This window comes from Vombatus ursinus, unplaced genomic scaffold, assembly GCF_900497805.2.
Source record: "Vombatus ursinus unplaced genomic scaffold, bare-nosed wombat genome assembly UNPS02014841.1, whole genome shotgun sequence".
In the NCBI taxonomy this organism is placed as follows: Eukaryota; Metazoa; Chordata; class Mammalia; order Diprotodontia; family Vombatidae; genus Vombatus; species Vombatus ursinus.
The window spans coordinates 7,550,855-7,574,917 of NW_020954619.1; the positions used below are offsets into that span (position 1 = coordinate 7,550,855).

Sequence of the window (24,063 nt, forward strand, 5' to 3'; positions counted from 1 at the left end):
AATCCCTTCATCCTTACAGCAATATTGACCTTCCCCTTCCCCATCCAACACACATGCTTCATTATATATGTATATGTATATATTTGATTATACTTAAATTCTATTTTATTGATTGTCTTTGTATTATTGGAACTTAAAAAACTTGAAGTCATTTTTGATTCAGATTTACAGAATCATAGCATTTTTAGAGTTGGAAAGGACCTCAGCAGCCATCTAGTTCAATCTATACCTGAAAAAGAATCCCTACTACACCACATCCTATGAAGGGTCAACTAACCTTTAGCAGAAGATCCCCATTCAGGGATAACCCACTACCCCCAAAAGCAACCCATTTCACTTCTTGGATAGCTTTAATTGTTGGAACATTTTTCCTGATATCAAGCCTAATTTTACTTCTCTGAAACTCCTACCTGTTGCTGCTAGTTCTACCTCCAGGGACCAACCCTTTTCTCCTCCAGCCCCCAAGTCTAATCCTTCATTTATATGATAGCTCATGAAATACTTGAAGACAGTCATCATGTCTACTCTTAGTCTTTTCTTCTTCAAATTAAACACCCCTACTTCCTTCAGTTGACCCCCATATGGCATAGCATCAAGGTCCTTCACCCCTCTGGCTGTTCTCTGAATACTCTCAAAGTTCTTTGAAAATGGTGATGCTCAGAATAAAAGATAGTACTACATATGTGGTCTGACCAAGGAAGAATATATGACTATCACCACCTTATCCTTGGAAGTTGTTTCTCTTAATGCAGTCCAGTATAACATTGTTGTTCAGTTGTTTTCAGTCATGTCTGACTCTGTGACTCCATTTGGGGTTTTCTTGGCAAAAACATTGGAATGGTTTGCCATTTATTTCTCCAGCTCATTTTATAGATGAGGAAACTGAGGCAAATAGGATGAAGTGACTTGCCTAGGGTCACACAGCTAGTAAGTGTCTGAGGTCAGATTTGAACTCAGGAAGATAAGTCTTTCTGACTTCAAGTTCATCACTGTGTCACCTAGTTGCCTTCTTTTTAAATTGCTATATCACTTTCTTGATTTATACTGAGCTTGAAGTCCACTGAAAGACTCAGATCTTTTTTTAATACAGACTGCTGAGTAACTATGCATCCTTCATCCTGTAATTGGGAAGTCATTTTTTAGACCCAAGTATAAGATTTTATATTAATCACTTCCAAAGATTTTATATTCATCTCTCCTAAATATCATCTAATTAGTTTTAGCCTAGAAGTTTAGCCTGTTGAAAAATCTTTTTGGATCCTGACAATGTCATCCAATGTGTTAGCTATCTTTTCTGATTTTGTGTCATCTGCAAATTTGATAAACATCTATATCTTTATTGAAGTCATTGATAAAAATGTTAAACAGCACAGGACCATGCATAGATTTCTGGAGACAACCATTAGTGAGAGCCTGATAGGCACATTTGACCATCCATTTCTGCTCTTGGAGTTTGACCTGTAGGCCATTTCTGAATCCATTTAACTCTATCATTGTCTTCCTTTCTTACTACTCACATCTGATCAATTGATTAGTCCTAGCAACTCTGACTCTTTGATAACTCTCACATCTCTTCTTTCTATCTCTACTATCACCACTTTAGTTCAGACTCTTATTTTTTTCTTAGATGTATTTTGCATTTTTCTTTGTTTCATGGATTGCCATGCTAATTTCTTAATTGAGCTTTCTTTTTCTAGTCCCTCCTTTCTCCAACTCATCCTTCATCCTACTGCCTGAATCATCTTCCTAATGCATAAATTAACATTCCCCTGATCAAAAACTTTGATTGGAACCTTACCTCTCCCCCTGTCTATCAAATAAAAGCCAAACTCCTTCTTGCCCCCAAAACACCCTTTCCAGCTTGATCACATATATTCTGTACTCCATCCAAACTACAATTCTTTCTGTTCTTTTATATTTCTTTGCCTTGGATTACATAATTTTAACTTTTCTATTTTTTTTGATGGCACCACCATTCTCCTAGTCACTGGGGCTCATAAGATTGGACTCAAAGAATCAGAACCTCAGATAGGACCTCAAAGGTCATCTAGTCCAAGCATGCCTGAATAAGAATTCTATGACTCAATGTTGATTCTTTCCTCTCTACTCCCCCACATCCATTCATTTGCCAAGTCCTGTTAACATCTTTCACTTCTATTCCTACCCACTGCAACCACTTTGGTTTAGACCCTCATTACTCCTTGCCTGAATTATTGTAATGGCCTTCCAATTAGTTTCCCTGCCTAAGGTTTTTACCCTCTCCAATCCATTCTCCAAATTTCTGTTTAGTCATTTTTCATAAATAATGCTCTGATCGAAGTTTTCTACGTCAAAACCTTCAGTGGTTGCTAACTGAACAAAGGGTGAACTGGACTTGGAATTCAAAGCTCCCCAATTTCCATTTCAAGTAGTCATATTTTACATAATTCCTCTTAACACTCTTTATACATGACCCTCAGTGACAGAGGGAGAGAGAGAGAGAGAGAGAGAAGAGAAGAGAAGAGAAGAGAAGAGAAGAGAAGAGAAGAGAAGAAAAGAGGAGAGGAAGGAAGATGGAGGGATGGAGAGAGAGTATGTGACTATTTGTATGGTGGCATATGGCTTGGCTCATAATTTTCTAGTCCCTGTGCCTCTAAAGAGGACTCTGAAGCAAGTGTAGCCAAAGTGGGGAGTGGAGTACACATTGGGAGGAAGTGGCCAGGGTGTCTGATGATCTTTGTAATTAACAGGACCTAGGGGCAGCTAGGTGGTGCAGTGGATAAAGCACAGACCCTGGAGTCAGGAGAACTTGAGTTCAAATCTGACCTCAGACACTTGACACTTACTAGCTGTGTGACCCGGGGCAAGTCACTTAACCCCATTGCCTAGACAAAAAAAAAAAAAAATTAACTGGACCTAACTAGCCACCTTTTTTTTTCCTGATTGGTCCAGTTATTCAAGATATTCCACATGATGGCTGGACCAATTCACAGCTTAACGCACTGGGATTACTGTGCCTATCTCTCTACAACTCAAATGAGAGACATTTTAAGATGCTATAGTTTACAAAGGAATATTTTTTCCATGCCCAAAAATTATACTCCAAGGCCTTATGGTATTAATTTGGTGATAGTTCAAGTACATACAACATACATTGTGGTAAAGGTTCAAAAGTGCTTGTGGACAGTAACTTACTGAAGTAACAATTATCACATCCAGCACAGGTAGGATACACTATTGCTATGGCCTGCCTCTGATGCTCAGCCTTCATGATACATTACTGATCCATCTGACTCAATTGTTCACAACTTTAAAACCTTTGAGGGAACATTGACCCCATCTCTAGTCCAACTCTGGAGAACAGGTGTATCTTTTTGGTTGATTTCATTTGGAGAAGAAAGGAAGACAAATGCTGAATTGGATGTCCATTTTTTCAGTAACAAAACATTATCTTGAATTCTTCCACAAAAGTTTTACTTTGAATCTCCATTGTGGTGTGGAGGTGATCATGGGTTCTCAAAAATGTATGTGTCCATACAAGTTCTGAGAAGCCCTACCACACTGCAATAGTCCCAGGAACAGACTGTATCTGCTTTCCAAGGATGATCCTAGCTAGGAGTGGAGAGGCTTATTACCAGTAGGTAGACCAATAGATGATAAATACTTTAGCCATGGCAATCCATTAAACAAAGAAAGGTGCAAAATGGCCTTCAGTTCTAAAGGTCTCCTTCTGTTTTTGCAATAATAGTGGCAGAGTAGAAGAAAATGGGGGCTTAGAATGCAAAGGATTGCAACTTTTTGGACCATCTAATTTCACAAGAAGCAGTATGAAAGGTACCATCAGAAAAAATTTGGTAAATTGTGCCTTCGTCTTACTCTTAACTAATGGTTTGGAAATTTAATTGTCCTTACTAGGGGACCTCAGCACATCAAAAGACCAGCTCAAAAGTAACCTCCAATTAACCTAAGAACAAAACAGTAAACATAAGTGGTCTTTAATAAATGCAAAGTATTCAGCTTAATAAAGAACCCATTTTGTTTAGGATGGCAGCATCAACATGAACACAGGCAACATGGTACAGTGCAGAGTCTGGTGACCAGGAATCAGAAGACTTAGTTAAAAACTTGGTTACTTGAGTTCTAGTCCTATCTAGAACTTACCTATGTGATTCCAGGAAAGTAATTTGGGCCTGATTTTAAATACTAGAGGACTTAATGAGTTCTATAAAATCCTTTGTACCTCTAACCTGTAATTCTAACCTATTAACTTCTCAAAATTAGCCAGTTAGGTGCAAGGAAGATTTAATAAAGCTAACACATTTGCATAAAATTTTATGATCAAAATAAAATATTTAATCAATATTTTAAGCACCTACTATATACCAGGTATTGCTAGGGATATAAATACAACAAATGAAGCAATCAACCCCCCATTCATAGATATATGATCTCATTTGATGTGTACAACCCTGTGATGTAGTCAAGAACATTTTTATCCCTATTTAACAGACAGGAAAATTAAGACTCAGAGTGGTTAAGAAATTTGGCAAAGGTTGTAAAACTAGGAAGTGATAGAATTGGGACTCAAACTTGGTGCTCTTTCTGCTACACCAAAGAGACCTAGAGCTTTCCGAAGGTTATTTTAATCTATAAACAATAACCCCAACATCAAGGTAGGTTCTCCTCAAGGGAAAAAAAAAACATATAGGCATGTCCTTTCTAGGTTTCACCCAGGAAGTGTGCTCCAGCTTGAAGTATCCTTTGCTACTGAGGCCCCTCATTCTAGTTGGCTGGTTCTTCCTAAAGTCACTATTTTAAGGAGGACAGCTGGGGCACCCATGTCTTTATTCCTTTCCATGCTACATTCGTGACTCCACTCCCACTCTAATTTTCTCTACCACGCACCTTTGATTGACATTTTCCTCTCTTTTTCTCCCACCCCAACTTGCTTTCTAGTTTCCTTTTATGTGTTCTAGCCCCCCCCAACTAGAATGTAAGCTCCTTGAGGGTAGGGACTGTCTCTCTGTTTCTATTTGTATCTTTCACTTACATAGCACAGTGGCTGGCATATAACAAGCACTTAATAAACAGCTTGTTGACAGACTAGTTGAGCTTAAATGCAAAAGAGATGAGAAGTTCTATATGTTTCTAAGCAGTAAAAGTCATTTTTCATTGAGGAACCAAAAAAAAAGTGAGTCTGAACCTCTTGTTTCATGTTTTATTCTTTCAGCTCCCATGCCTTGAAAAGCTAACACTGAATATATAATTATTTCAAACTTAACTATAGCATTCACTCCCACATGTGCTATAACATTATGATCTACAGCTAATAAAGTCCCTTTGAAATAGAAATTGATTTATAGATATTCACTCTGTTGAGAGGAAAAAGTGTAATTTTTTCCTCCTATTGTATTTTGATAGGGTTTCAACTGCAGGCCTTCTTTTCTCTCCTCTGGGGGGGCTTTCAACCCAAGTCCTACTGAGTTCTAAGGTAGGCACAGTGGGGAAAAAACAAGGTCTGCCAAGCACTTAATTCCTGGTTTCCACCTACTTTCCTCTGCCCAGTTAGTAGTATCATAGGACTATGGAATTTAGAGCTGGAAGAAACCTTAAAGAGCCTAATTCTGGGAAAGAGATGGGACTAGATGCTGTGGATTCCCTCAACTTTAAGGGAAGATTTCCTCAGAGATCATTTATCCAAGGTCTTTCTAAACTGAAGACAAGTAGTTATCTACAGACATTTATATGGTACCAATTATATGTAAAGCATTAGGCTGGGTTGTAAAAGGGATATCCAGTAAAAGATTGTCCCTGCCCTCAGGGAGCCATCTCAATTAGTGTTAATCTAATAGACAGAGATAAACCACAAACACATGAAAATTTAATAATAATAAAGGCCACAGTACAGATACCTTGAAGGGATCTAGGTGGCAAGTGGATAGAGCCCTAGGCCTTGAGGCTAGAGGATATGAGATCAAATCTGGCCTTAGACACTTACTAACTGTATGATCCTGGGCAAGTCACTTAATCCTGTTTGCTTCAGTTTCCTCATCTGTGAAATGAGCTGGAGGAGGAAATGGCAAACCACCCCAGTATCTTTGTGAAGGGAACCCCAAGTGGGGTCATGAAGAGTCAGACATGACTGAAATAACTCGACAAAAACAACACAGATGCCTAAATCAATCTGATATAAGATTATTAATAATAACTAGCTGAATTTATACATTGCTTTTAGGAAAGCAAGCTTGTACTAAGGCGGTGTGAGGTAGTGGATAGAGAGATGGCTTTGAGCCAAGAAGAGAGGGGTTCAAAGTCTGTCTCTGATAAGTAATAATAATAATAATAACTATAGCATATACACTTATATAGCTATTCTAGGTTGGCAAAGAGCTTTACATTTGTTATATGTAAACTTACATGCTACATATATATTATATGTGTATGTGTATATATATACACATATACACTTATGTACACATACACATATACACATATACTTTCTTTTCCCTAGGTTGTCATGATCTCTCCTGGTTCTCTTCCCATCCTTCTGACCACTACTAAGGCTCCTTTGGTGGATTTTCACCTTCTAATCCTGCCCCCAAGCCTCTGTGCTGGGTCTTCTTCTCTTTCTCTCTCTTGTATTTTGCTTGATGATCTCATTAGCTCCTAGAGATTCAATTGTCATCTCTATATAGATGATTCTCAGATCTATTTGTCTATCCACAACTTCTCTCCTGACCACCAGACTCACAGCTCTAACTACTTATTGAATATCTAGAAATGGATGTTTTAAACTTAATATGTCCAAAACCAAACTCATTTATCTTTCTCCAAAAAGCCTCCTCTCTTCCAAATTTGTCAAGGGTACCACCATCCTCCCAGTTACCCAGTCTCCTAACCTAGGCATCATACATGATGCTTTATTCTCACCCCCCTTCCCCACATCTGATCAGTTTCCCAGGCCCCTTGTATGTCCCCTTCTCTTCTCTAACACTGCTACCAACTTGGTATAGACCCTTATCACCTTATTCCTTGACTATAACAACAACTTGTTGCCTGGTTTCTCTGTTTCCTCTCTTCTCACTGAGGAAAATGGATGTTGTGTTGTATTATTTAATAACCAATATTTCTCTGTGATCCATCCTTTTCCTTATTTTGACAGACTCCACTTCCAGAAGGGCAAACAGTTTCCGGAGGGCACGATTTAGCAACGTAATCACTCCCAGCTCATTACCCAGCTTGGGTTGGATACCTCCCAAATTGGACCTTTGCTTTTGTTTGCTCTGTAAGCAGAGAAGGCAGCTTGAGCTAGGCTTTCTTCAGGGGACATGTATCTTGTCCTTGCTTTTACCTTCATCAAAGCTGGGTTTGACTTGCTCTACAAAAGAGATACCAAACCGGGGAGATCCTGATTGTGGTGTTTTTTCCAGCCAGGATTGCTTAGAGGCAGTTGGGCCTCATAAAGCAACTAGCATTTCTTATGTGTCAGAGAGGAGCGCAATTAGCTACAATAGGAGCATAGGAGCATAATCTGAAGGCCAGCCTACTTTTCTTAGCTACAAACTAATCCTTTCACCTAAGGATTAGTCCTGTCTGCTGAAGTAATTGGGAGGAGCTGAAAACTCTTTTCCAACCTCCCAATTGGGAGGATTAAAATGTCTCCCTATTGGGATTGTCTTGCCTTTACCAGGGGAAGATCAAATACATGATCTCAATCCTGACTATGTCATTGATAGCCAGTCAGAAGAAGACACACCTCTATTGCTCAAAATTTTGCTCTGTCATCTTGCTAATTGTTATAAAAGACCCTGTCAGCCCTTGCTTTGGGTATTTGGTCATCAAGAGTTTCCAATGACTCAATCTATTGGTTATTGCTAATCTAATAGATTGATCATGCTCAGAACTTTTGTCTCTCAGAAGTTCTATTGAGGCACCTTTATTATCAGGGCACATGTCCCTGTTAATAAATGACATCTTGAACAGGGAATTGCCTCAGTTTATCCTTTTGTTAAATTTCGCTCTTGACAATCCATCTTCCACTCCACTCTCAGAGTGATCTTTCTAAAGCATAAAAAGTCACTCCTCTATTTAATCAACTCTGTGATCTCCCTATCACCACCAGGATGAAATATAAAATCCTATGTTTGACTTTTAAAGCCTTTCATAATCTGACCCCTCTCTACTTTTCTAGTCTTTTTAAACCTAATTCACCTGTGTTGCCTACTGAGTAATCCAGTGACAAAGGCTTCCTTGCTGTTCTTCAAACATAAGTCTTTCTCCTGACTATTGGTATTTTCATTGGTTGTCCCCAGTGGCCTCAGCACTTAGTACAATATCTAGAACTTTTATGGATTCATATGTGGTATATCGTGGTTCTACATAGTTGTTTATATGTTGTTTACTCTATTAGATTATAATCTTCTTAAGAGCAGGGACTATTTTTTTAACCTTTTTTATTTTTTAAAATTTATTTTATTTTTAACTTATGGAATAAAACAAACACTTTCATAACATGGTATAATAAAAAAGATATACAATAAAAAGATGATTGCACATGAAACTGCAAATCTATTGTATACGATTTGCTATTCCTTTTAAATATATAATAAAGTTATCATGTGAAAAAAAATCCCTAGCACTCAACACAGTGCCTGGCACCTAGTAGGCACTTCACAAATGCTTATTGACTTGCTTTGATTAATTTACTATACTTATCTGATTCTGGCTTTGTGACCATGGGCAAGTCACTTAACTCTCAGTGCCCTAGGTAACTCTCTTAGACTATAAATTGCCGAGGTGATAGATGACTTGCATCAGTTAAGGGAGTTTTCTCCTCTGGAAGTTCCTATATCGATGTAAATACAGGCATATTCCCTATTACTATAAGGTTTGCAAAGTGATTTATATTCATTTTTTCAGGTAAGCCTCACATCAATACTCTGAGGGTAATGCTAATTATTATCTCCATTTTATAGATAAGAAAACCGAAGTTCAATGAAGTTAGTGTTTTGCCCAAGGTCACAAAGCCAGAATCACATGATCTAGCCACCAAGCCAACTCAACAAGCATTTGCTCCTAAAAAATTTCTGAGACAGAATTCAAAACCAGTTCTTCCTGATTATAAGTTCAACATCATATTTGCCATATCACACAGTCTCTCTGAGATCAAATAAATGGAGGATACAAGTAATAAAGGAGGTTTTGTGTTGTGGTGGATTTGAGCTTCGTGTGATACAGGATAACTTATATTTTACGAAGGTGATTCTAAAAGGAGTGTGTGGAATACACTGGAGTAAGGAGAACTAGGGGTTAAGTGACATCAGTTAGGGGACTATTGCAATACCCCAGGCATAAGATGATGAGGCCTTGGAATAGGGCGGTGGTTGTGGGAAACAGCCAGAGAAGCCTTTAGGGAGGAGTTATGGGACTTGACTTAGACCTTGAAAAATGAACGTCATATAAATGGCAGGTCTCAGCATTAGATGTGTAAAGCTCTTCCTGTTTTCTGTTGGCTGCTATGGCAGTAAACCTCCCTCCCCCCAGACTCCACAGCTAAAGCTCCCCACAGACTTCCTAGCTCGTGATCTTCCTGGAGACATAGATGACAGTCTATACACTGTTGTCTCTCAGGTACAGAAGTCTTGATTTGGACAAAGTGATTCCACATCTGGGACATCTTTGTTGAGTGCCTTGGGAACCTATTCCCACTTGAGCTTTTGACAAAATAAGAATAAAATTGTATGTTCTGAATATGTAACTGCTAGACTAACAAAAATACATTACTTGGAATTTGTTCTTTCACTAATTAGCAACACAGTTACTATCATGGGTATTCTATTTAAATTGAGAGGCCAAAGAAAATGTCCTGATCACTCTACAAATGCAATTTTTACAGCCTTGAATCTATTTTCATCACCTGCACACCTAGACATCTAAGTGGCATATCTGACCCGGAGTCAGGCCCACATTTGAATCCTCTTTTAGACACTTAAGAGCTATGTGACCCTGGGCAAATAACTTAATCTCTTTCAGCCTCAGTTTTCTTCTGTGTAAAATGCGGATAATAATAACACCTATTTCACAGAGTTGTTGTAAGATCAAATGAAATAATACCTGTAAAATGCTTTGTAAACTTTAAATGGCTATAGAAATATTAATTATTATAATTATATAAAGTGATTCCTAACCATGTTTAAATTGCTAACTATAATTTATTTGATTTTGTATCCAATTCCCTAAAGTGCTGCATTACATACTTATTTTTACAGTGAAGTGAACTAAAATTAATTTGGCTTTTAAGATGCACCCTTCAATTATACACACACACACATATGTATGTATAATATCCTGAAGTGTCACAAATCAAGGCTGTGGTCCTATAGATTATAACTTGATGAGAGCAAAGGATATAAAAGTCATAGGCTCTTAGGATCCTGGATTTATAGATGGAAGCACTGGTGTACTGGTGTACTGGTAAATTTTTAATAACTGGTTTTCTGAAAAAAAAAGTCTATATTACATACTTTTATGTATGTTTATGCTTAATCTGCATTATTAATCCGTATCTTCTTTACTAAATCTAGAAATCAACAAAACAATAAATCAAGTCCTGATTTGTAGTATTTGCTGATTTTAGGTGTGTCAATGGTTGCACTGAAAATTTAACAATCAGCTTCTACAAGCTGGCTCCAGCACACTACTGGCTGGAAGGGATCTAAGTCATCATTAGTCTCACATTCTCCTTTTATAGATGAGGAAACTGAGGCCCATAGAGACTAAGTTACTTTCTTGTGGTTCCATGAATAGCAAGTAGTATAATTGGGATTGGAGCCCAGGTTCTCAGACCATCAATGATGTGTTCCTTTCATTGTACCATGTAAGAAAAAAAAACTAATTGAGAATAAAACAGGAAGCCTTTATGTAAATTAATGCCCCTCTCTCCCCACCATGATAGAGATGTTGCAGGGCCAGTGTAAAGGCCTGACCTTAGAGTTAGGAAGTCCTGGGTTCAAATTCTTCTTCTAACACACACTAGCTAAAGGACTATGGGCAAGTCTCTTGACCTCCCAGTGCTTCAGGGAACTCTCTAAAATTACAAAATTACAAGTTACTGGTCTGCATCAAGGAAGGGAGAAACTCTTTGTTTTCTCTCCTCTGGGAAGCTTTTAATCTGAGTCTGACACACCATTAAGGTGAACATGGGTTATTTCAAGTCAAGAAGTTTTATTTGATGGTTAGTAGAAAGTGACTGTTTTTTGAGCTTCGTGCAATACAGGATAACTTATATTTTACGAAGGTGATTCTAAAAGGAGTGTGTGGAATACACTGGAGTAAGGAGAACTAGGGGTTAAGAGACATCAGTTAGGGGACTATTGCAATACCCCAGGCATAAGATGATGAGGCCTTGGAATAGGGTGGTGGTTGTGGGAATAGAAAGAATAGAAAGGAAGGAGTGATTGTTAGATATAGTGATTGATCCAGATTATAATTCTTTTTTTTTAACTCTGAGTCTGATATTCTACTATTGATTTATTTAACTTATAGAATTAAACACAATGCTTACATAATGCTTTTCACCCTTTAAAAAAATTAAAGTCCTATGTCTTTATAGACTCTAAGATTTATAGGACTAGAAGAAAAATTAGAGATAATTTAGTCCACACCCCTCCCTTTACAGATGAGGAAACTTAGATTTGGGGTGATTTGTCTGATGTGTTCAAGATCACACAAGTAGGTGGTGGCAGAGCCTTGGACTAGTACCCATATCTCCCGCTTCCCAAGCTAGTCTTCTTCCCACTATACTGCCCTGGTCCACAGCATTCATAAAATGTTAATAAATTCAATGTGATTTTGTCATCTTATTGCATCAGTTTAGATAAAAACCTTTCTAAAGCTACACTGAGAAATTTTAAAAATAATTTTTAACTTTGAAGCAAAAATCCCACAGAAACTAATTGATGTGTACTTGTACTTTGAAATTTTCAACCTTTTTAGCTGTCTTGAATTTTCTCGGGGATCTTTCTTTCTTACTTTTTTTTCCCTGAGAGTGATTCACAAGCTCATTACTATTTCCAATACTCCCTTGGGTTGGGCAGCCAGAGAGTTGTCATTGCCACCTTATTTACTGTGAAGCTGACATAACCAAGGTTTAAATACTGGCTTAGGAATAAGTGCAAATCTTCTGCTCCCCTGTAGACTACCCTTTCTTTCTTTTTTTAATTTATAGCTTTCTTATTTATTTATTTTATTCTGAATTTAAGAAATAAAATAAGCATTTCCTTAACATGGAATAGAAAAAAAGATGATTGCACATGAAACTGCAAACCTATTATGTACAACTTTTTATTCCTTTTAAATATATAATAAAGTTTTCATGTAATTTTCTCTTTTTCCCCTCTTTTCCTCTCTCCCTTCTCTCTCCTATCCCTCATCCTAGAGATGGCTACCATTAGAAACAAATGTGTGTGTGCACATATATATATATATGTATATGTATATGTACATATGTATGTATATATATACATATATATATGTAAAATCATCCTATACATACTTTTATTTATCAGTTCTTTCTCTGGATGCAGATAGGGCCTTCCTTCATAGGCTCTTTGCAGTTAATTTGGGTATTTGTAATAGTCAATGAGCTCTGCAGCTCCAGACTTTAGGACCCACCTTCAGAATTCTGGCTCCTTGCAATTCCTAATCTAAAGCTCACTGGTTCAAATTGCCAATTTGACATTTCCTAAACTCAGCATGCTGTCATCTTGCTCTGTGCTTTGGAATAGATTTTCCACATGTTTGAAGTCTACTCTCTCCTCACTTTACCACTTAGGATATATGTCTTCTTTCAAAGGTCATAGTCTCTGGCACCATCCCCACAGTAAAACTTTCCTGATTGTTGGCATTACCAGTGGTCATTCCATCTTTAAATTGTATTATGTTCACTACTCTGTATAAAAATGGACCCTCCCCAGTAGATTGTAAACTCCTTGAGGGCAGAGACTTTGTTTCATTTTGTCTTTGTAGCCTTAACACTTAGCTCAATCTGTTGAACTTTATTTATTCTTATATAGTGTGTCTTGTTTGCATGTGGTTCATTGCCTGTGTCTCTACCATTAGACTGTAAGCTCCTTGAGAATAGGAATTGTGTTTTTGTTGTTGTTGTTTTGCCTCTCTTTGTATTCCTAGTATTTAGCACCGTGTTTGGCACATTATAGGTACTTACAAATGCTTGCTGACTAGAACTTAGGATATGTTTTTAAAAAATGCTTGTTTAGTTGAATTGAATAGGTTGGGATCAAATTTGTTATGATCACATGGCAAAGTTAACTCGTGATGTTATACAGAGTTGGGGTGGGAAGGGTGGGTCCCAAGCTTGAGGAAAGCATGGCAGTGTTGAATTCTAAACATTTTTCATTCTGATAATGAGGTAAGAGGTGGGGGGGGCATGATTTAAGATTAAAGAGATCACAGGATTCTTCCATAGATAGAAAGCTATTAAAGAAGTGAATCTGATTTTAAGAAATTCTCATTCAGGAAGGGGCCATTAAACTTCTCAGTACAGTATACCAGAAAATCCCAAACCAGCAGTGTGCTGGTAAACGTTTAATAACAATATCTTTGAAAATGCACAGCACACTTTTTTTTGTTTAATCTGTATTACTAAAATTTTCTCCATCACTTTTTTGTCTAGATAACTAACAAAACAATAAATCAAGCCCTGATTTACATCATTTGCTGACTTTCAAGTTGTAAATATTTATGCTGAAAATTTAACCCTTTAACCCTGCTCCAAATCCTTTACCAGAATTTTAGATTTAGGATCTCACCTAAGATAACAGAAAATCGTGAATCTGGAATAAATGTATGATTTAAAGAATGGAGAAAAGAGAGCCATCCCTTGCTAGTTAATGCTATACTGTTGTTACTGAAATTCATCATCATGATAAACAAATATTTACTGAATCTCTACTGTGCCCTAGAGCCACTGTGCTCTAAGAGTGAAAGGACCAATTTTTAAGGAGGAACCTGGGAGGGTACATGTAATATTGCAAAGATAACAACAATAACATTTATTGTTATTATGGCTAGCATTTGTATAGTATTTGAGGTATGCAAAGTGCTTTATATATGTTATCTTATTTGATTATCACAAACATCTTGTTGCTATTGTTAGGTCAGTTCAGCAGTGTCCTACTCTTTGTGACACCATTTGGGATTTTCTTGGCAAAGATCATGGAGTGGTTTGCGTTTTTCTTCTCCGGCTTATTTTACAGATAAGGAAACTGAGACAAGCAGGGTTAGGTGACTTGCCCAGGATCACAAAGCTAGTAAGTATCTGAGATTAGATTTGTACTCAGGTCTTCCTTACTCCAGGACTGGTGCTCTGTCCACTGTACTATCTAGCTGCCCTATTCCTATTTGACTTACCCAAGGTCACACAGTGGCATACCTTTAACCCCTCCTACTGGAGGGACTGAAGCTGGTGGATCTCTTGAGTTTGGGAGTTCTAAGTTGCCGTAGGCTAAATCAATTGGGTGCCTGAATTAGTCCAGTGCCAACATGATGGGCCCTGGAGGGGGCTGCCCAAGGAGGGGTAAAACAAACTATGTTGAAAATGGAGCAAGTCAAAGCTTCCATTATAATCCACAGAGGAGTCTACTATTGGCCTGAGAGAGATAGGGAGACCTAAGTCTCAAAAAACCACCACCAACAACAACAAAGAAAAACCCCCAACAAAAAACCAAACTACAAAACTTTACAGTGCTATATGTCAACTATTATTATTATTATTGAATTTTGTTTAATGAAACTTTTGTTGGGCCTTCAAGGATGTGTATAATATCAACTGGTGGAGGAAAAGAGGGAGAGTATTTTAGGAAGCAAGAATAGCATTAGCAAAGGCATAATGTCAAAAATTGCAAGGGCAATTAGTATGTTACTAAGAGTGGAGGAGGCTCAAGTACATGTAGGTGGCAAATGGATTTGACCAAGAAAAAGTCTGAAAAATTAGAGGGTAATTGTTGGTGGCTGGAGTCCCAGGTGTGCTGCAAAAGAGGGAAGAGAACAAGTATTTATTCAGTACCTACTGTGTGCTAGGCACTGTGCTAAGTGCTTTACAAATATTATCTCATTCAATTTTCACAACAACCCTGAGAGATAGGTTTTACTATGATACTGTTTTATAGTTGAGAAATGAGGCAGGCAGAGGTTAAATGACTTGCCCAGGGTCCCAGGGTCATGAAGCCAGTAAGTGGGTAAGGCTGGATCTGAACCCAGTTATTCCTGATTCCAGGCCCAGTAGTCTTATATACTATGTCACTAAGCTGCCTCTTGAGGGTTTTTCTCCAGGTAACACACAGGTGTCAAAACCATCAGTTCCTTTGGTTGGATTTATTTTCAATTTTTCACTTGTTTGCAGAGGAGAATTTAGTGCCATCTCTCCTATGGGTAGTAACACCAGGTCATGCCTTGGGGGATCCACCTTTACTTTCCTAAAGTTACTTGAGTAGGCACCAAGAAATCCCCTCAGCTAATCCCAGAAACCTGAAATTCCATTATTAGAGGAGGCAGTTCCTTTGAGCTGAAGCTTTGTCCCTTATGAAAATGTTAAATACCTCAAGAGAGTTTGATTATAATTAATATTATAATTATAATTAATATTAATAATTTGATTGATCTTAGTCACTTTTACCTCAGTGTGCATGATTTTATGGGATCTCTACTAGAAATTTAGTTATGAAAGCAAAGGAGAGCCTATAATAGTAGGTGAGGTGAGAATAATTGATAAAAGATATATAGCATATTTACCATTTACTATGTGCCAGACACTGTGTCTTAATATAGTATCAAGTTGTTGCTTTAGCTAGATTTGCAGAGGTGATAATTGGGGTGGGGGGAGACCTAGAAGATCTCTTCCAATGAAAAGATCATAGTTTTAGAGCTGGAAGGGACCTTAAAGGGTAAGTTAAGTTCAATTCCCCAATTTTACACATGATAAAACTAAGATCCAGAGAAGGTAAATCACTTGCCCAAGGTAACTTGCTCAAGGTAGTAGGTAACAAGGCCATGACTTGAACCTAGGCCCTCTGCCCCTACAGCAGTGTTCTCTCTGCTGCCCCACACTCCCTCCCAAAGAGAAGCTTTTTCTTACTCCATAATTTTGCCTAGTGTAGATAAAATTTTGGATCTGAAAGGGACCATGGAGATGGGTCCTCTAGTCAGGCTGCTTTGTTTTAGATATGTGGAAATAGGCCCAAGGAAGGACTGCTCGGAGTCATATAGCAATTTCATGAAAGAAATGGGATTAAGATTCTTGTCTCTTTTGGCAATCATTCCAGTTGTCTTCTTCAGGTGGTCAATAAACAGAGCTCCAAGATCTCAAGGACTCCGGCAGTAGTGGGTTGCAAGACACTGGCTTGAGAGATGTTTTTAGCTTTCTCAAGGAACTCCTACTGAATTATAAAGTTGGGGACATAGAGTTTCTGCATTTCACATAAATTACTCCTCAGATGTTATTTAGAAAATATATGATGGGTAAAAGAAGTTGGGTCAGTCAGTATGTGCCGGAGCAAGGTTGCACTAGAACCCACAGAAAAGTTAAGAGAAGGAAAGGAAGGCCTTCAGCACCTTGGTTAGATCCTCTGCCAAGGATTTGTAGGAGGATTGCACAAACATCAGGCAGGATGAGAAGGGGTGGATTGTTTTCAAGCTCTAAGGAAGTAAGGATCTTCTGAAGGATGGGAGTACCGAGGAGGAAAGCTCACTCTAAATGGATCAGGTTCATTTACAACATAACCTCCAGGATTCAACTGAAAGGGGAAAGTACTGAGCTGTGTCTTGCACTTTTCTGGCTTATCTCACATGACTTCCCCTTTCTGTACACTGCAAGCAAACTGAACTACTAGTTGTTTGTGGCATTATTGAAAGCCTTCTTCCATGACTGGAAGGCCCTACCTCTAAATCTTTGCTGGTTGAAATTCTTCTCTGCTTTCAAGGCCCAGTTTGGATTTCATCTCTTCTGTGAAGCCTTCCCTCATTCTTGAAACTGAAAGTGATCTCTCCCTCTTCAAATTTAAATCACCTTTTATGGATCTCTCCTTTGCTCCTACCCTTGTCTTGTATTATTTCTCCACTCTGTGTCTCTGCTTTCTCTGTCTCTGTGTGCCTGTCTGTCTGTCTGTCTCCTTCTCTGTCTGTGTGCCTGTATCTGTGTATGTCTCTCTTACTCTTTCTCTTTCCCTCTCTGTTTCTGTCTTTGTGTATGTGTGTCTCTGTCTTTGTCTCTGTCTTTCCCCTACACACCCACACCCTTCCTATCCATAATAAGACTGGAACCTCCCTTGAAAACAGTCTGAGTCATCTTTCATCTTTGAATAGCCATTGCCTGGGATGGTGCTTTGAACACAGTAGGCACGTGAAATAAATATTTGGTGAAGGAGTGGCTGAATGGGCAACTATGCCTATAGGACTGGGAAGTTCCTCCATACAGCTACTAGTCCATTGGTCAACAAAAATACAATCCCTGCCCTCAAGGAGCTCACATTCTAATGGGGAGGGAGAAACAATATGTAAACAAACATGTACATACAAGATGTACACAGAGTAGATGGAAGATAATTTCAGAGGGAAGTCACTGATGATAAGAAGGGGGGAAGTGACTACACATCTCTGCTGGTGAAATAGTTACTGTTAGAATTGAACAGAAGTCCTAGTTGAGAAGGATATATTGTGTACATTAACATCTCTTGGGAAGGGGACTTCTATTTCCTCTCCTATATTCCTGCCTACAGCTTTGCCAGAGCAACAGGTTTTTGTAGCTCAAACCCATTCAGGACAGGAGGGACAGCAGTTCTCCTTTCCCCCACCCTCTCTTGGGAAAGAGAGCTGATAGCTTCTTAAATAAAAGAACACCCAGAAGAGGAAGACAGAGAGAGAGAGAGAGAGAGAGAGAGAGAGAGAGAGAGAGAGAGAGAGAGAGAGAGGAGAGAGGGGGCAAGGAGGGGAAGAGAGAGAGAGGGAAGGGAAGAGAGAGAAGGGATGGGAGGGAAGGAGAGAGAGATAGAAAGAGACAGAGAGAAGGAGAAGAAGAAGAAGTAGAAGAAGAAGAGGAAGAGGAGGAGGGGAGGAAGAGGAGGAGGAGGAGGAATGAAGGGAAAAATGGGGGGCAGGAGAGTCAAAGATCAGTCACTGAGGCTTCCTAGGTGGGGTCAGGAGAAGTTGAGAAGGGAGGGATGTAGCTATTCTCCCCCCCAAAGTCCAAGATCCTGGAGCACCTGGGCTTCCACTTTTTGGTTTCTGATATGTCTATAAGCCTGAAGAAGAAACAGCAGAGACAGACATCCCCTTTTCCCAACTCCATTTCAAGTCAGGAGACCTACACTCCCTTTTTTTCTAATTCAGCCTCAGTGGAGCTGGGGGAAGGGAGTCACTATTCAACTTTGAGGAGGTGGTTAAATAAGGAGTAGTTGGCTACTTTGCCACCTTGAAAAAAGCAGTGATCTGGAGGCTCCCCCCCGCCCATGGCATCAGGACCAGGTCCCCTTTCCTCGCGGCCCTCCCTATCATGCCTGGGCTGCTCTTTCCCTCCCTCCTCCCGCTCCTCTCCGTTCCAGGTCTTTTGAGGACAAGTTGGGTTCCTGACAAGGCAGTTCCCGCTGGGAGCTGGTGCAGGTCAGCAGGCCTGCACTGCGTCCCCTTCCCCTCGCCCTTTCCCTACCCAACGAGTTGGTATCTTTCACCTGGGGTTCTCTCAACAATAGCTTGGAATTCGTGTAACTTTCAGGGAGCTAGTCCCCAGGGTAGAGAGTAGTAACCTAGAGAGGCGCATGACTGTCCAGAGGTGGACAAAATCCACATGCGAGAAGACAAACTAAACTAACTTTTTGAAGGTGCACATGTGAAAAGGTGTGCTCCTTACCCCACCTGCTTCAGCGCCCCAAGATAAATGGGCACACGGGCACCCCTCACTTGCAATTCCACCGGTTCCCCCAGTAGTGGGATGAAAACTCCAGCGAGGGAGTCTGGAGAACAATTCAACCAACCGTGACAATTAGTGTGGGGCTGGCAATCAATGCCCTTTAGGTCAGTCACTGTCTTAGGAGTGGGGATCTCTGTTCATTTTAGGATCTCTTGTCTGTACATCTCGGATTTTAGAGCTGGGAGTTCAGCAAGAGCATGTTTACACTTGGTAATGAGTAGGTAAGTGCTGACACCCGGCGGGGAAGCCCTTCGCAGAGTCCAAGAGGGACAGGCACGAATCGCAGAGCGCCTAAACTGGTAAAGCCTTCTATTTCTGTGGGGGCGGGGAATTTTTTTTTTTCTTTTTTCTGTGTGTGTGGCTAGCGAGAGGGGGGTGGGGGTGGAGGCAGCTGGAAACATCTGTTAAGGAGCAGCAAACCATAAAGCCGGTCAAAGCTATCCCCTTTCCTCCAGTCAGTTTTAGTAACTTGCTACCTAGGACATCAGTCAAGGTGCGTGGTGTGTTTTTAAAAGGTATATCCCCCACTCTTGTCCCGTTTTCTTCATCAAGAAGTCAAGCAACATTAAAAAGAAAAATCCATGACCTTAGTAGTATCTGAAGGGCGTATTAATTACATAACCAGTGAATATGATTAAGGAAGAGACTGTCGTATTAAAGAGCTGATAACACAATATCTGCGAGAGAGAGAGAGAGAGAGAGAGAGAGAGAGAGAGAGAGAGAGAGAGAGAGAGAACTTGTAAATCTGCAATGAAGATGCGTAGGGTATGCCCCCGTTTAAAAAATATACATTATATATAAGAGAAATGCAACAGAAGAGCTTACCTTTCTGACACCACTAAAGCCGTGTTCTGCAGCAACTTGACGGGCTTCTTCCTCTCCCCCCGTGTGCAACTCAACCAAAAACTGATTAGTAAAGACAGGTCTCTCGGCAGATGCAAAAATCATAATACAGAGCAAGACCACAGCAACCTTCCACTGGGGTGAAACACGTCCACCCTGCATCTTTCTTGGGGGTGTAAAAGTGCAAAGAGGTGGTTGATAGATAAGGTGGAGTGGGTGATGGCTAGGGTGGAGCAGATCTAAGAGGGTGGAAATTAAAAAAAATAGTTTAAAAGAAAAGACTTGGGGGTGGGGTGGCAGAGGTTGATCCTAGGAAGCTTGGAAGGCAACAAAATCAGAGTGTATTTTCCTCCAGGATTTTGGATGTTGGGGCCGTGTAAGTCAGATGGTCCAGCTCCTTGGAGGGTATGTGAGTGTGTATATGTGTGTATATGAGAGGGGGGAAGGAGAGAGAGTGTGGCTGTACTTGATGCTAAATCTGCATTTTCAGCTCCTCCTCATCTAGAATTCAACAGTGACCAGAGGAGAGCACCAGCCCCGTGACGTGCACCCGCCAAAAGCCAATCCGAGCGCAGAAAGGTGCAAGCCCTGCCCCACTCCTCCCTCTGGCTAGACTTTGGCCCGCCTCCCAGGGGGCGGGGGGCGGAGGAAGAGTTGGATTCAGAGCTGGCCCTCCCCCTCTGTTTCAGCACCCTGGAGAATTCCTCCATTTCTCAACCTCAGGAGTAGAGCAAGGCAAGGAAAATCCCCCTAACTGTAATCAGCTATCGGCATGATGTCATTGTTGGTGTAAATCAGAAGCACCGGGAGAGGGAATTACGGTGCGTGTAGCTCTCATAGGAACCTGGAGGAGTGAGGGACTAGTCTCTTTCTCCCCCGCCACCTTCCCTCCTCTACCCCAGCAAAGCAAAACAAAACAAAACAAATAAAAAACCCCTACCCCTTTTCCTTCTTTATAACGATACCCAATGCAAACCGATTCCTTCTTGCCTTGTAGTTGTTCCTGAACCCGATCCTGATACTTTCGGCAAATACCTTGGGATGAAGCTTCCTGCCTTTCCTATGATTGATAGATAAGGGGTTTGGCAAAAACCCATACTTGGCATGGATTAAGGCACTCCTGCTTGGGTGAGGGGCTGGCTGGCGGCTTTCTCCCTGTCTGCACAGAGCAACGCTTTCTAGCAGAAACGGGGGATACCTTGAGAGAAGCAGCAGAGAAGGACAGCAGGGGCGACGAGGAGGTTGTCAAGAGTCGGATTCCTTCCACTGCTCAACAATTTAGGTTACTAGACTTTCCGAGGAATACTGCTCTTGTGAGCAGCTACTTGGTCCTGACAGCGTTGGTTAGTGAAACCTCATGCCACATGTTTACACAAAGACCTGGCTTCAGGAGCGGGACTGACAACAAGCCTTCTAGACTGTCTACTCAGACCTCAGATTGGCCGGATTGACACGAACGCCCAGCTCAATGCCAACGATCAGCCAGACAACGCCAAAATCTACCTTGGGGCTGGAAGAAGGCGAGGCACACTGGAGGTTTGTGGCAGAAGCAACTGCAAAACCTTTTCCTATGGCTTTATGCTAATTCAGTCAAAGTGGCAAAAATAAACTAAGTCACTCAGTTACGGGAGAGTACACTCACATTAAATGTTCTAATTGCTTTCATGACTTCTTTCACCGAATGTGGGGGAGGAAGTAGATACACAGTATTAGTGACTATATGATCAGGATTCTTTTAAACAACCCAAATTTTCATTGCTACAGACAATGTAGGGTAATTACTCTGTACAGTACTGGGTTGCCTTTACCCGCCTATTTGGTTTGCAAAGTTCAGATCCAGTTCTAACTAGATAAGAGGCAAGAGATCTTCTCTTAGAAGCCAAGGTGTTTGTAACTCAGCCAGGAAGGATTGTATATCGAGCAGTTATGCAACAAGCAATGGATTTTTTCCCCCTTTCCTTTGGCACATTGAAAAGGGAATGTGGTTGTTTTTGATTTATGTAAAACAACAACAAACCAAGGAGATTTTTTTTTGTATCATGCCTGTATGCAAAGAAAATGCTTTGGTACCAGGAGAAACAGATCTATGCTTATTTGCACTTTTCATGTTTCCTTAGAGCAAGTCTACCTATCTGCTGATAGGGCTCTTAGGTGATTTGCACAAGATTCCTTTCCAGAAAAGATTCTTAAACACTGTTCAATCCCCAAATGACAGTTAGGTGTAGTGAAAAGAGCATAAAGAAGGCACCAGGAGATCTGGGGTCTAGTGCAGTTTCTGTCAGTAAATCTCAATTTGACCTTTGGCAAGTGACTTCTCTTTTCTGAGCCTTTATTTCCTCATCTGCAAAACAAGGGGTTGGACTAGCTGATGTCTAAGGTCTCACCCACTACCATCTTATGATTCTGTGAGTAGATTACCTTTAAGGTTCCTTCTAGGTCAGAGAACTTTGATTATAATTCCCAGAGTTTCTGACTTGCCAGAAAGACCTGACCCTTAGTTACTGGGCATGCCCACTTCTGCTAAATTAAATCTTTTTAAAGAGGTAAGAGGTCTGCAAAAGAATTAATTAGTATGAGTTTTTCAGTGACTGAAGGTGAAAAGAACAAGGACAATGTCACTATAGAAATCCCCACCACCATGAATTGCAAGATGTCTCTGGGTTCTCTGTTTCAAGGTCAAATCTCTGTGAGAAATATAGAAATTCTTTTAATTTCTGTTCCAGTTTGAGAACCATAATTCTATGATCACTCTCTTTACTCCTTATCCTCTAAAACTTTTCTGAACAATATTAAATTAGGGTATTTTTTTCTGAAGGATTTAGTATCTTCTTTTGAGTCAGTAAATCACCCCTCAGCACCAACACCACTGGTTTACTCTTTTTCTTCTCCCTTCCAGACCATACTTCCAAATGAGAGAACCACCTGGCATGGGCAATTGTAGTGTGCAAATGTAGAGATGCTTTGTACAGACACAGTCTTATATTGATATTGGGAAAGATTATTACAAATGTATCAATTGTATTACAGTGACTCAAATATAATGGAGAGTGTTTAAAGAGCAGCAACTAAAAATTAAATCTTCAGAAAAAAACTTGAAGGACATCAAACAAGTCAATTTAGAAGATTATGGGTGTTATAAGAATATTGTTGCTAATGTGAATACATTTCTTTGAAAATAAATATTACAGTATTTTCTTTTAAAGTTATTGTTAACTTTTCCTCAATCACGTTGAAATATCTCATTTTCAAAATAAATTCAAAAGCAAAAGTTAAGTGAGTTGATGACATAGAAGTACTTGTTGATTGAAAGACTCACACAGGAATACTTAGTAGACACATGACATTTAAAACTAGAAACAATGGGTGGAAATGGCAAAGAAGTGAATTTAGGCTTGATTTAAGGAAAAAGCAACTTAGTAACAATTCTAGCTATCCCAGACTAGAAAGGGTTGCCTTGGAAGGTAGTGAGTTCCCTCCTCACTTAAAGTCTTCAATCAAAAGCTGGATGATCACTTGCTAGGTATGTTACAGAGGGGATGCTTTTCAGTATAGATTTGACTAGATGGTCATTGAATTCCCTGCCAGCTCTAAAATTTGTTTATTCTTTGAACATTATATGCTAAGTATTCATATTTAAAATAATTTACTTACTTTAATAATAAGATTTTAAGGATCTGTGAGCCCTCTATGTCTTAATAAAAGCTCTTTATGAATCTCTGTGCCTCTCCCCAAAATAATTACTATGTCTTCAATCTTCTGATATGAGCCTTTCTGAACTTAGCTAGGCTGATGCAATGATAACTAACACATATTCTATCAAAAGAACACGTGCTTCAAACTTTTCTAGCTTACTGGAGCTTATACTCCACAGGCATAGATTTTTAATTTTTTGAGCACCCAGGCTAGCCTCCATGTGACAACCAGACATCAGGGTAAGATTTTAGTGGATTTTAGTAAGATTTTCAGAGCTTAAGACTGAAAAACTAGGCACAAACTGAATAAATCAAGAATGACTGATATTGTGCTATTTAACAGAACTAAGAATTAAACATTATATCACAATAACATTTCAAATAACTAGAGGAAAATCACTTTCAGATTCCAACACTGAAGTTCTAAAACAAAACAGCTTCACAGGCAAACTGAGAAGAGACTGTTGGGTTATTATTTTTTTAAAGTACCTTATTCAACTAACATATGAAAATAATGTAGTTTATTCACTTCCTGTTTTTGTTGCTGGTGACCATGAAAGACATCCATCT

At 39.6% G+C, this 24,063-nt stretch overlaps 1 protein-coding gene across 1 annotated transcript in view; it reads right to left on the minus strand.

The window, feature by feature from the left end:
• Positions 1–20,244, minus strand: part of PCSK2 (proprotein convertase subtilisin/kexin type 2) — a 311,848-nt gene extending 291,604 nt beyond the window's left edge. The window contains exon 1 of the mRNA XM_027840365.1: positions 19,784–20,244. Within this exon, the coding sequence (XP_027696166.1) occupies positions 19,784–19,963 (180 nt within the window). The 5' untranslated portion in view covers positions 19,964–20,244. The remainder of the gene's footprint in view (positions 1–19,783) is intronic.
• Between the last annotated feature and the right edge of the window lie 3,819 nt (positions 20,245–24,063).